Source organism: Mustela nigripes, chromosome 7 (assembly GCF_022355385.1).
Source record: "Mustela nigripes isolate SB6536 chromosome 7, MUSNIG.SB6536, whole genome shotgun sequence".
In the NCBI taxonomy this organism is placed as follows: Eukaryota; Metazoa; Chordata; class Mammalia; order Carnivora; family Mustelidae; genus Mustela; species Mustela nigripes.
Window position 1 is genome coordinate 8777241 of NC_081563.1, and position 13681 is coordinate 8790921.

General features: G+C 50.9%; 1 protein-coding gene across 1 annotated transcript in view; it reads left to right on the plus strand.

The window, feature by feature from the left end:
* Nucleotides 1–1006: 1006 nt before the first annotated feature.
* Nucleotides 1007–13681, plus strand: part of TRIB2 (tribbles pseudokinase 2) — a 25064-nt gene continuing 12389 nt past the window's right edge. Inside the window, exons 1-2 of the mRNA XM_059405171.1 lie at nt 1007–2716; nt 7481–7773. Coding sequence (XP_059261154.1) covers nt 2447–2716; nt 7481–7773 — 563 coding nt within the window. The 5' untranslated portion in view covers nt 1007–2446. The remainder of the gene's footprint in view (nt 2717–7480; nt 7774–13681) is intronic.

A 13681-nucleotide genomic window follows, 5' to 3' on the forward strand; every position in this document is an offset into this window, starting at 1 on the left:
GGAGTTCAAGATCTTGGCCTGGGGTGTTTCTGTCCAAACCAGAGGACTGGAGCCTTCCCAGAAAGTTGAGAATAACTGACCAGGAGGGGCGACCTGTGAAACTGCACCTGATTCTCCACGTTGAAAGCGTTTGTTGTACTGTGTGCACCGGGGTGGGGGAACGGCACGGGGGTGGATAACGGACGAGATCTTGCACAGCCCCGCCCGCGCTTGGTGGGAGCCAAGCGCACGTGAAAGCGTGCATGAGGGGGTCTATTTCAATGGATACCAAGGTCCTCTGGGCACTGCCCTGACAGGAGAATTAGTGATTAAATTCGGTCTGAGTTAAAAAGGTGTCTTCATGCTGAAAACACTCAAAGCCCCCGATGGTGGAGAGTGAGGGCTAGGGAGGTGGTAACAGGAGGGCGGTATCAACCCAAAGCAAGCCACTGTTTTCTTTTTAAATGGGGACTTGAGTGTTGGGGAGAGATAATGAAACTACTTTGTGAAACTACAGGCAGCACCGCTGATGCAAGGGATCACCAGCAGGGAAGAGCTCCTGGCTCTGAGCAGCATCAGAAGCGCAGCGGCCCGGTGCTCTCAGGATGCCCGGCTTTCCGGGGAAGCGCGCCAGGAAGAGGAACTAGGTACCCAGAAGCACCCCGAGCGCCGATGGAGCCGCTCCGGGGAGACGCGCGGGCAGCTGCGGCCCCGCCACTCCCGCTCAGCCGCCGAGGACGGCGGAGGTGCCGCGACCCTCGCTCCCGGTCGCGGGTGCGCTCTCTCCCAGCCCCGGGCCGCGGAAGGATATTGCGCGGCTGCCGAGCCAGGGAGCCGTGAGGCCGGCGCCCGCGCCCGCGCCGGGGCCGGGAGCTGCAAAGGCAGTGGCAGCGGCCGGCGGGCGCGGGGGAGCCGCCCGAGGACTGGCAGCGGCGGGGCTGATTGATGGGCGCCCGGCTCAATGAGGGGGGCCCGGGCGGGGGTGGGGCGGGGCCGGCCCTGGGCTGAGCCAGTCGCGGGTGCTGCGGGTGGGGGGGGGCGGAGGCTCCGTGGAAATGTGTCGGTGACATTGAATGGGGAGACGGAGAGCGAGCGAGGCGCGCGCGCGCACACACGCGCACACAGGGCCCCGCTCGCTCCGAGATCCCCGGCCACGTAAGTAACTATTAATACCGCCTCGCCGGGAGTTGCGGGCGTGCTGAGCTCGGGGATTGGCCTCGGGCACCGTCGGCCATCCCCTTCAATTTTAAATACACATTCTTCTTACCTCTGGGGAAGAAAGGAAAAAAAAAAAAAAAAGACGAAGAAGAAAAGCCATCAATTTTCTCCAAAACAAACCCCACCGGGCAATTTAGGTTTAGGGTCGGGGGAGACGGAGTGGTTGTAAATTATTCCAAGGCAAGATCCAGTTATCGAGCGGGAAAGGAACGCCGCAGGTTGGCTGGGGGCTCATCCCCTTCCAGCGCCCGGAGGAACCCCCCCCCCCCCGGAAGCTCGTGCCGGGGGCATCGGAGACCACGGATCTACCCTCGTCCCTGGCCGCAGTTCTCGCTTTATTCGGAGGACGATCTGGAGCACGAGCGAGCAGCGGCAGCATGAGCCTGTGCTGACCTCCGCCCGGCGGGCCAACCTGGGCTTTGTCGCGGTACCTGCGCCCGGCCCGCGCCGCAACTCTGTGCCCAGCTTTTGCAATCTTTTGTTGGCAGCGCTGACCGCTCTAAGTTAAATGCTCCCTTGCTATTCTTTTTATTTTTTTTTCCTTTTTTTTGTCTGTTTGTTTAAATTTTGGAGAGCTCTTGCGATCCTTGGAAAAGTCTCAGACGCCATCTACAGTTAAAACGTAGGTAACTACCCTCTCCGGCGTCCCCCCCCCTTCCACGCCCCCCACCCTTTCCACCAAAAAAGGGGGTGCAGCGCGGATTCTGTGTGCCGTGCGGCGCGAGCCGGTAGCCCCGTGCTTATTTCCTTTTTCTTTTTGTTTGGTTTCTAACGCGTGGGGACCGAGCTGCGGCCGCGCGCCGCGCGAGGGTCGCGTAAACTACAGCAGGGCTCCCCCGCCCCGTCTGCGATTCGGAAGCCTGCGTGGGGATCGCTTCGGGAGACCTGGCGTTGCAGCTCCCCACCTTAGCAATCTGGTCGCTCGTCTAGATCCGCGCTGGAAAGAGAGAAAGAAAGAGAGAGAAACTAAAAGTGCGGAGATTCTGCAAATCGCCGGCTGCTTTGGGGTAACAAAAGGACCCGAATTCCTGCCGACTGAGCACCCCCGGGAGCCGGGCTCGGAGCCGACAAGGTGCCTGGCGGCGCCCATCTGGGGGCTTCCAACTCTCTTCTCCACGTAGCCCCCTTCCCGTCCCCTCCCCTCTCGTTCCGTTTTAAAATCCGTGGCTCGGAGGCGCCCGCAGCCGCGCTCGCCGGCGACTCATCTCTCCAGCGGGTTTTTTGTTTGCCGAGTGCGATCCCCACACTCATGAACATACACAGGTCTACCCCCATCACAATAGCAAGATATGGGAGATCGCGGAACAAAACCCAGGATTTCGAAGAGTTGTCGTCTATAAGGTCCGCCGAACCCAGCCAGAGTTTCAGCCCGAACCTCGGCTCCCCGAGCCCGCCCGAGACTCCGAACTTGTCGCATTGCGTTTCTTGCATCGGGAAATACTTATTGTTGGAACCTCTGGAGGGAGACCACGTTTTTCGTGCCGTGCATCTGCACAGTGGGGAGGAGCTGGTGTGCAAGGTAAAAAGCCCGGGGCTTGTTTTCGCTTTTTGTCTTTTAAAAAGGTTCCCCGGCCGGCCGTTTGGAGGGGGCGGGAGGTCGCCAAGCTCCGGAGCCCGGAGGAGGGAGGCTCGCGGGATAATGATCTGTGGCCTCGTTAAATGGGTTTATTTATTTGTTCACGTTCGACTAGTTGCGAAGTTTTTAGTGCGTTGCAGACAATGGGGCGGGCTGCGGCGGGGGCGTTTCGGGGAGAGCCCGGGGCTCGGAAGGGCGGCGGGACTGCGCGGGGGCCACGCACACGCGTTCTCCCGAAGGCTCGTGGAGCGCCTCGGCGCAGGGCCGGGTGCCGCTGCCCGAGGGGGTTCTACCTGGGTCTAGCCAGCCCCCTCCCCTTCCACCGAGGAGTAGGGAATCCCCCGCTAATTTGAAGGCACTGATGACTGGGTTCCTTTCGCAGCCATTGTTCTTAGAAGCGTGCAGGTGTTAAACCTTTGTTCGGAAGGTGCCCTTTAAAAGAGACACACAAAGGTGTCCCCTCTGGCTGAGCCAGGGGCCCAGCGCGGGGAAGGAGTTTACAAAGAGCTCTCTGCTGCCTGCAGCCTTGAAAGGAGGTTTGGGGGGGTGGAAAGCAAAGCCACAGGCGCACCTTTGGGTGTAGGAAAGAGTGAGTCCTCTGGGTCTTCCTCTCTTGTCTCGTTTCTTCTCATCTCCAGACTTCCGTGCCTGAACACCCCCCTCGCGCCCCCCACCCCCAGCACACACCTTTGCCAGGATGGTTTATAGGCCAGCGTTTGGAGCTGCAGGGATTAGCAGTGCTAATACAGAGATGGGCACTTCAGTTTCCTTTTTGTCTTTGACCCCCAACAGGGACTGGTGTGTCTGTGTGTCTTTGTGTGCGCACTCCAGATGAGGGAATGAGAAGGGGAACAGTGGGGGAAAAAAAAAAGGATAGAGTAAGGCATACAGCTCCCCAGACATTGGGCACAGATCAAGAATTCATTATCACTTAATTTTACATTTGGTCACTCTTGGTTTTTCTTGGGGGAGGGGGGTTTCAGGGGGTAGTGAGGAGTGAGGAGCCCTGCACAGCTATGCTACAGATAATACATTGCACTTTTACCATTAACCACAGATTGCTTTATTTTGTAGGGGGCTGGAGTCTTGCATTGTAAATAATGCGTTTTGTGGAGGTCTTCAGTCAGTTTCGCAATTCCTCAGTTCAGATCTCAGGGGGAAATCAGAGGCTCTTTAAATACAGCCCTCCACTTCTCCGGAGGATTTGGTATTTTGCATCTTCTCCTAAGTTACTGAGATCCTGAGCAAGTGACTGTGCCCTGTTAACCAAAATTCAGCAGGCTATTCGGAGCTGGATTGAATTCTCCGAAGACCTAGAAGGTTGCACAATAGGGGAGTCATCCTTTGAAATGAATGAATTCCACAGAGCTGCTACTCTCCTATGATATACACACAGTCCCCCAGCAGTGAGTGTGTTCCCTCCTTTTGCTTAACTTGGGTATAGCATTTTAGTATTTCTCCAGAGCTGGAGACGCTTTTAAGTAGAGGGACTCTGCCTTCACATTCTGCAGGAGCATCTTACTGGTATTTTTTGTTGTTGTTGTTTAAAGGCAGGGCGACCTGCCCTGGCTCTTTCTTTCTCCCTCCAGATTCTTCAAGACATATTTCACTTGGGGCTGACCTCACCGTGTCATTTGTAGACGTGCTCTTTGGCCTGAAACTGTACTTAATCTGCCGGTTTAGTTCTTGCAAAGATTGAATCAGCCCCTCACCAATTACTGTGGGGCTGCCAGTGGGTTTAAGTGCAGTATCATTGTTCTGCTTGGCAGAGGTCATCCCTTTAAGACACGGCGGCCTGTTTTCCTGCCTTTTTACCAGGGGTGATGTGGGTGGGTGACTTTGTATGCAGGCATAGCTGTGTATATCCTAGGAAGCTCCAAGGGGTTTTTATAAGGCTGCTTCCAGCAGCTTCCCTCAGATACACAGCGTGAACTCCGCTTACTGCGAGGCACTGTGAAATCTACACGTTGAATCAAGTTCCTTTTGCTGTCTCAGAATACAGAGCTCCTGTCTCCTAGCTCTGTGTTGACCCAAGGAAAAAGTCTTTGCAAAAACAGACCAAATGAAAAGATGCCATTCCTGTAGAGGACTATAGAAGGGAATTCTACAGGACACTATTTGGGGTCATTTAACCAAGACAATCAAGCCTGTTCATTGTCTCCCCGAGCCCACTGTAAGCTAGGCAAATGAAGGAAGGCAGCTTTAGGGGGTCTTTACCTTATACTTTTCATGAAATGCTGGGAGCTACTGTGCCCATGGACATAATTACTATCTTGGCATAATGGGCACATGGTTTTGCTTTTTGTTTTTTTGTTTATTTTTTTGTTTTTGCAAATGCTACTAATGATGGCCTAATCTTACTGCCTTATCTCAACTGCCAGATTATATTACTAAGGCTCCAAATTAAACATTTAAAAGAAGCTGGCAACCAGGCTTATGGCTTGATTTTGCATTTGAAGATGATGGTTTAAATATCAGTCCAACCCCATAAATGCCTGTTACAGCTGCTACTGAAAGTTTGGTACCTACCCATTAGGGAGAACAGAAGTATTTGTTTTATTTTTCATACTCTGTCCACCATCTTGGAATTTGATCTCCTACAGAGGGTGCTGGCTATTTCTTGAAGCTGCCGTGCATTTTTTTTTTTTTTTAAATTTTTATGTCCATTCAGTTTTTCATCAGTGGGACAGAATAGCAGACTGAAGGTGCTGAGTAAAAACCACCTTTTTTTTTTTTTTTTTTTTAAACGCAACTTGAAGGAGGAAGTATATGATAAGGCATGGTAACTCCAGGAGCACTGGAGAGAGAGTCTGCAGCCTGGTGCTTCAGAACACATCACCCTCCTCCCCTGTTATATAACACAGCGTGTTGACATTAGCCACTGCAAAACGTTTATTACTCTCTGTGAAATTTTTGAGGCTTTCCTAGATTTCTGCTGCCCGCAGTCTGGGTGTTAGAGTTGACTCAGGCATTTCAGATTCCTAATTGAACGGACCTCTGAGGTCACGGCTCGTAGGTCATCATTTGACAGTATCACGGTGTGATTTGTGGTCTCCGGAGACGTTGAAGTATTCATTCTTAAATTCTAGGTTGTAGTGGCAGCAGCTGTGCCGCCTTCCTGAGATGCCTCATTATGGTTCATTCACAACGTTACTTTGCTTCCTCGCCCTGGGTTAGCACCAGCCCTCCTGAGGTTCTTACTGTCCTCCTTTGACTCACAGATATCTTCAGGCTTTTGAACCTGAGGGCGACTTCTCTTCAATCCTGGCTCTCAGATGGCAGCCTGCGTCCCTGGACGGGTTTCCGAAGGCCTGTGAATCCCTCGAAAATGAATCCAGTATTGTGCATTCCTTAGAGAACGGGCATTGTCCTGGGAGAGGGGACAGAGCTTTTCTCAGGTTCCCACGTGGGATCCGGACCCAAAAAGGTCAACCGGGTTCTAAATCACATCTCCAATTAGGAAGAGGAGGGAGGAGGCCCGGGGTCCCTGAGTGCTTTATCCATCTTATCCGGATTATTGGTGGCCACACCAGGATTAGAGTCTCTGTTGGGCGATTTCTAGGCCAGGCTGCAAACTAAGGATGAGGGAGAGGATGTTCCAACTAATGACGAAGATTTAAGAAGCTGAATGATGGTGCACGGGGACCGTTTTAAGTGTTCGTTGCTGGAGCCTTCTTGGCCTGCAGGGCTTTCCAGCAAAGCACCTCGTGCCTGCCCCTCACTCATGCAGGCACAGAAGAGAGTCATGTGCCTCCATTCCCAGGCAGAGAGTGAAACCACATTCCAAACCCAGGGATTTGTATTTCCGATTTAGTGGAGGTCTTGAAATGAATGAAAGCCTTTTTTCTTATAACCTCAGAGATTCTCTGCAGTGTTAATTCCTCTTAGGTTGGTTTCAAAAAGGTATTGAGGATGGATTTTCTCTTTAAATAACCCGACAATGAGGTGGCATTTCACAGGCTAATTTTGATTCATAGAAAATCATTGCATAACTGATTCATTGAGCTAGATAGCTGTGGAGGGAATCGAGAAACGTGTCTGCTTCCCTATTACGGACCGTGTGCCCTATTCCTAGCTCTGCCGCTGGGGCTCGATTCGACTTGTTCTCTGAGCTTCGATATCCACATCTGTGAAATGAAGGTATTGAATTAGAGGACCTTAAGGCAAAGCCTACGTATTTACTCTGTGAATTGCTAATATGTTGTGGAGTGCTATAAGACACACTTGCATACCATAGAATAGGTTGTACACAATTGCTACAGTTGTATAGTGATGTCCGTCTCTGTTCTGTTTTGGTGTTTGGAAGGAAAACAAGGCTTTGTCTGTGTAGCTTGGGGTAGGTCACTTAGATTTTTCCTTAGTGTTTTTTATAAACAGGGGATGGGGATAGAGAGAAAAAAGTAATAAGACTTAACCATTTGTGTCCCGTGTTACATCTTGCAAAGTGCTTTTGCCCCCATGTTGTCCTATAATCCTCCCAGCGGTGTAAGTCAAGTGTCATTTGCCCATTTTACACATGAAGACTTGGAAGCTCAGAGAGGTCAAGCAGCTTATCCAACATTACACAGCTGGGAACAGGCAGGGCCAGTGTGGTCTGTGTCCCAAGTTCTGTCTGCCTTCTGTCTCCTCAAAAGCCCGTGCCATTCTGTGATTCGGTGGTTTACGAGGCGCCCCTGACTCTTGGTCTTGTTGTGAATCCTGTCCTAGGTGTTCGATATAAGCTGCTACCAGGAATCCCTGGCCCCGTGCTTTTGCCTGTCTGCCCACAGCAACATCAACCAAATCACCGAAATCATCCTGGGAGAGACCAAAGCCTATGTGTTCTTTGAGCGAAGCTATGGGGACATGCATTCGTTTGTCCGCACCTGCAAGAAACTGAGGGAGGAGGAGGCGGCCAGACTGTTCTACCAGATCGCCTCGGCCGTGGCCCACTGCCACGATGGGGGGCTGGTGCTGCGGGATCTGAAGCTGCGGAAATTCATCTTTAAGGACGAAGAAAGGTGAGTGTCACTCGTCCAGAGCTGGTGCTCTGACGGGCTGCTCAGGAGCGGCTTGGTTGAGAGGTTCGAATGGACATTTTTTTTTTTTTTTTTTTGCTGCCTGCCCTCCAAGGGAGGCGGGGAGGACAGAGGGAGGTGAATGGGTTATTGTGATGTTTTAAGTGCCCCGGGAAACCCCGTTGCGGCTCCTCCAGGGTGTTAGTGAATGTCAGAGCTCCGGTGCCAGGGTAGCCTGATTAAGGTTTTGTTTTGTTTCTTTCTGGGTTTTGTTTGTTTGTTCGTTTGCTTTTTTTTTTTTTTTTTGGTGTCGTGAATTCTAAAGGTGGCTGCAAGCCGGTGTGACATTTTTAATATGAGTAAAGGCACCAATTTTGCTTTGGAAATAATCCTACCTTCAGAACGCTCCGTGCCTGGCATCAGTCCTTTCTAATTCATTCGTGCATTCCTTCACTCAGTGGATGTTCCCCAAGCGCGTGTGTATGCACGGATGAACTGCGCGTGTTTTCCTCACAATTCTCAGTCCTGTGAATATCAGGGTGCATTAGCAAGTCAACTCACCTACAAAGGAACGTTCCACGCCCTGAATGGAGATTATGTAGGGGGTCAGATGGGACCTGGGGGCTGGGATGTCCACTCTAAGTAGGACTTGGAAGTCAAGAAAGTATTTATAGAAGAGGTGTTTTGGGCTTCCCTAGAAAGGTGAGTTTGTTACGGACGATGTAGGAAGGACCGGTGTTGCAGGTAAGGGAGCTGCCAAGGCGCGTACTCAGTGATGTGAGGGTCTGTGTTACTGCGGGAGACAGCGGGGCAGGACGCTGGGCATCTGGGTTCCATTCTGGTTCTTCCATTCACTCACGACATTCTGTTGAGCAAACCCACGGGGCCTGCTTTCTCTTCCAGCTGACTTTGATTGTAAAACTCTGCCGAGCCCCTCCTTTTCTTCTGAAGCATCTGCTTTTTTAGAGGCGTGGAGGCAAGTGATTTACATTCACTGCTGACTGTTCCAGAAATTGTTCTAGAGTTTCTACCCACGTGGGTCGTGGAATTACCATGATGACCTTGGGTATCCTCGGCTCCTCCTGGGAAAGTGGTTCATGAAGTGGAGATCCGTGGTCATGATGCTATTAAGGACCATCTGAGTACAAAGCCATGCACGTCATTCATTCATTCACTCAACAAATATATCTGGAGTACTTTTTTTTTTTTTTTTTTAAACCTGGAGTTTCTTTTATGTGTTTGGTGCAGATCTATTAGCCCTTTCTGCCTGCCAGTTACTGTGCCATGTATCCCAATGGCCTGGGATATTTTAGGCTATCGATTATTGTCCTGTAGAATGATATCCTATAGAATAGACATATAATGACATCTCGTGGTGTCTGCTTTATTTTTTGCTTTTTGTTTGTTTGTTTGTTTTTTGTTTTTGTTTTTGTTTTTTTCATTTTATGGTTAGAGCTAATCGGGAAGCAAATATCTGGGAAGCATTTGGGGATTAGCAAAGGTAAAGGATCTGTGGTTACTTAACCCAAATGAAATAATTTGATGACGGTTTATAATGCAACTGAGTATAGAAAGTGCAGAGAGCTGCTGGCTGCGGAGACTGGTTATGTTCCATATTTTTTCTCAAACAAGTATCTTCGGCATTGTGACAGCTAATAGCCTGGTCTTTGATAGTGCATGGTTTGCATCCTTACTAATAAAAGGAGAAGAGGGAGCTATTCTAAGATCTCGAGTGTGGGGTGACACCTTTTCTCTTCTTTGGCCCAGAAGGACCTGCCCTTGGAGCCTGCAGACTCTGGTTATTATTCTGGTTTCACCTTTAATGCTTTCTATGACCTTTTATTTTATTTTATTTTAAAGATTTTATTTATTTATTTGACAGAGAGAGATTACAAGTAGGCAGAGAGGCAGGCAGAGGCAGAGGGGGAAGCAGGCTCCCTGCTGAGCAGAGAGCCCGATGTGGGGCTCCATCCCAGGAGCCTGGGATCATGACCCGAGCCGAAAGCAGAGGCTTTAACCCACTGAGCCACCCAGGCACCCTTTTCTATGAACTTTTAGTTTGATTCCTTCCTCCTGGCCTCAAGTTTCTTATCCCTGTATTGTCCTGGCTTTGTTTTATTGGTTCTGAGGTCTTCTCAGTTATAACATCAGGTGTCTGCTTCTTTGAAAATTCTCATTGGAAGTTAAATAGCTACTTGACCCCCAGCGGAATACTGCCAAAGATGGTTTCTTTGTCCTTCTGCGTTCCACCTTTCTTGGAAATGTAATCACTGTAACTACAAAAATATGAGGTGGTTGTTTGGAACCACTTTAGAGACCTAGTATGAGGTTATTGTTGACCTAACTTATAATTCTCTCTGTGAATGGGGGTACGGTGGGTACCATCATTTCATTTGATGGAGGAGAACTTCAAAACCTTGTGTGAAGTCTCAAAGTTATAGACTAGAAAGAGCAGAAGTGAGGACATATTCTCTATTAAATCTGCTCTCAAGAAATTCATTTGCCTGCCACAGGGAGTAAGGGCAATGAATGTCCTCTCTGGCAGGGATCCAAGTTTTTAAATGTCCCCTTTGATTGTGCTCTTTCGAGAGGAATTTCAGGCACCAACACAGATACAGGGGGGCGTGTCCAGTGAGCGCACGCGCATGGTAACTACGTGTTTATGAAGTGAGTCATAGAAGGGTGGACATCTCTAAGTCACAGGACATGGGAGCACATGTGGACTCGAGGGTCTCCCGAGGGGCCGTGTTTTAGTCCTCTCCTGTTGCTGCCTGGAATCAGAGCCCCAAGGTGAGAATGCTGGCCTCAGTGACCACAGCTGGCTGGAAGCAAGTGGAACTGAGACATACCTCACATTTGCTGTTGAAGGCCTTTTCCTTCAGGCCTGGCTTGTCTTTCAGGGGAAGTGAAGAGTGCCCAGGAGTGTGTGGTGACAAAGCTGAAATCCTTGATGTCCCAGGGCCTAAGGAAGAAATCCCAAGACGTTGGAAGCTTCCAATACAAGGACATTGAGTTTGGAGCTGAGTTTGACTTTTGTAAAAGAGCATGATCCTTTCTAGAAAGAAGTATCCCATGTGGATGTGAAACCAGAACACCTCACTGGAGTAAGCATGTCAAAGCGAATCCTTTTTAACTCGAGAGAGCATTATCTTCGGAAAAAGGAAGCGGTAGTGACAGGGAGGAAACTGCTCATCACCTGTCCCCAACCTGTCTGACAGGATCTGAGCCCATGCAGCCCTGCAGCAGGGAGCTACCATTCTCCTTCTGGGCCAAAGAAGAGAAAAGGTGTCACCCCACACTCGAGATCTTAGAATAGCTCCCTCTTCTCCTTTTATTAGTAAAGATGCAAACCATGCACTATCAAAGACCAGGCTATGGTAGCTGGGCAAGGTGACTGGGATGCACAGGAGTTAAGTGACCTTGCTCAAGGTCATACAGCCAGCATGCTGCTGGAGCAGGCCTGGAAATCCTTTCATTTCACTCCAGAGCCCTTTCCCTGCCCCCACTGCGCTGAAGTCCTGGAGGACCTGGCCGTTCCTGGCATGACAAGTGTCTCTGTCTGGGCAGCTCTGAGAAGGTCACTCTCATGTTCAAGGACATTCCAAATGTTCTCATCAGTAGCTGATAAGAACTTTTTCTCCAGCCAGCGGTCAACTTTTTGTGGAAGAGGAATAATGCCTTGTAGCCTTCCTCGTTGTTTTGCTTTCGAATGTCTCAATTTCAGAGTAGGAGACTGGTTTTGTCACTCAGCGAATTTCTCCCTCTGTGTGTCCCTGCAGCTGTAGAGTTTTGTGGCACAGTTTCTCTTTCTTGGTCTGCACAGTGGCCTGTGTGAAGCATGCTGCCTGTGTTTTGAGAGGGGACAGCAGCCTGGGACCTCACAGGGCCAGTGCTGCTGGCAGCCCTCACTATCCATCCTAAGCAACACGACCTCAGCAGTAGGTGTTTCCATAGGACTAGAGTCTCTGCCTCTCCTGACAACAAAACAAAGGGATTAAATTGAAAGGCTTTTGAAACATTGAAGGATGGAGACTGCCTGTTTTCTGGTCCTTTATGCATTGGTCCTTTGGGGGAAAAAAGACAGATGAGGCTTTTGGAAGTACCACTTTATTAAGCTTCAAATCAGCAGACCCCCTCTTTTGCGCATGGTCTTCTCTCTCTCAAGGATGTGCCTCTTACTGTCCGATGCTCTTGCAAGAGACTAAAGCGGAAAGCTTTACAGAGTGAAGTTGGCTAAGCCCCACTGGGTTCAGAACGAGGCCGGCCTGTGTGCTGACTCCTTACGTGTGGATTTCCAATGACCATGTGTAACTGAACCCATGACCACCCATGAACATGTTCTTGGTAGAACGGTCAGGGCCATCAGTCCAGTTCCCCCCAAGCACCTGTGAAGACATGATACACACATGACACCCATGTTACCTGAGGGCCTGCTGTCAACGTGCCTTCTGTTGCTAACTTTTGTTGAATTAGCAGCACCGCCGATTCCTTTGCTTCCATTTTATTTCGACCTGGGTTCTAGATTCGGATTCTTTCTCTACCCCTCGTTAGCTACCTGGTCTTGGATGAGTCCTTTCATGCCTCTGAGCTGCACATTCCTCCAGCAGAAATGAAGACTGCCTCTCTGCGGGCGGCTGTGAAATGATCCAGACGTGTACGGGGTCGGGGGAGGCGCTCGCGGTAGCCAGCCGGTCCTAAAGTCATTCATAAAGCGGTGCCATTGTGGGCAAGCCCTTCCCAGGGCGCTTGAGGCTCATGGAGAATGAGCTCCGCCTCCCAGGCAGCCATTCACGAGGAGTGGACCTCTTGTGATGTGAGGGTTCCTCCTTTCTGGTTTAATTGCAATAGTAGATCGGTGCTGGGGAGGGTGATAGACCGGGCAAGGGATGGGGGAACCTGCGTCTCAGAAAGGCCAGAAGGTCGACCAGATGCACACAGGGGAAGGCGGATACCAGGTGCGTGCAGAGTGAAAGACCCCGCTCCCCAGGCCTGGACTGGCCACAGCGTTCCCAGGCTTGTGCTGCTGCTTCTCCTCCATCCCTGGGATGTTTCTGCAGGGCCAAACTAAGGTTGTTTTGTTTGCTTTTTGAGGAAGTTAAACCCCTCCCCAGATTGTACTCAGTGTGGACACACCCTTTGCATCCATGGTTTCCGTGGTCAGATCAGACGTGCCCTGTAGAGTGGGAGGGGCGTGTGTGGGAGGGGACCCTGAATCTGCTGGAGGGTAGTGCCCAGCTTCCCCAGCTTCTCCCCCTCCCTGTCGTGGTAATAGGCTGATCTGCCTGGGTGGCGTCTTGCAGGAGGCCACCAGTTTCACTTAGAGCCTCCAAAGGAAGGCCTGAGCTTCAGGAGAAGACCGGGTTATTCCTGTGTGGAGGACGAGTCACTGGATTCTAGTCCCTGCTCCTGCGCTTATCAGCAGACTCAATCTTGACAAGTTACATAACCTCTTTTGTCCAGATCGCCTCATCCGCAGCGTGGAAATAACCATGAATGAATGCAGGTGAGCCCAGGGCTTGGCGCATGAACATATCAAAAACGCCTGGCCACGGACAAGCCGTAGCGCCCACCGTCTCCACCTCCCTTGCGTGTAGAGCCTGCTGCCGCGCCCCCCCCCCCCCCCATCTCCATTCAGTGTTGACATTTCTCTGCACAGAAATCACCCCTGTGAATAGAGAAACATGCCTCTGTCCGTGTTCTTCTTTGGGGAGAAGATTGTTATCTCTTGACGTCACGGGTTGCATTTCCTCTGCTTTGTGGAAGCTGGTCAGCACCTGCTTCTGCAGGAGGGAGGCTGGACCCTCTGTAGGAACCCAGCAGCCCTGGGGCTCTCAGTGTCCCCTGCCGCCATCGGCCCAGGCAAAGGACCTGTGTCTCTGGGGTGAGGGAGGCCTTATGCCACCCCCACCAG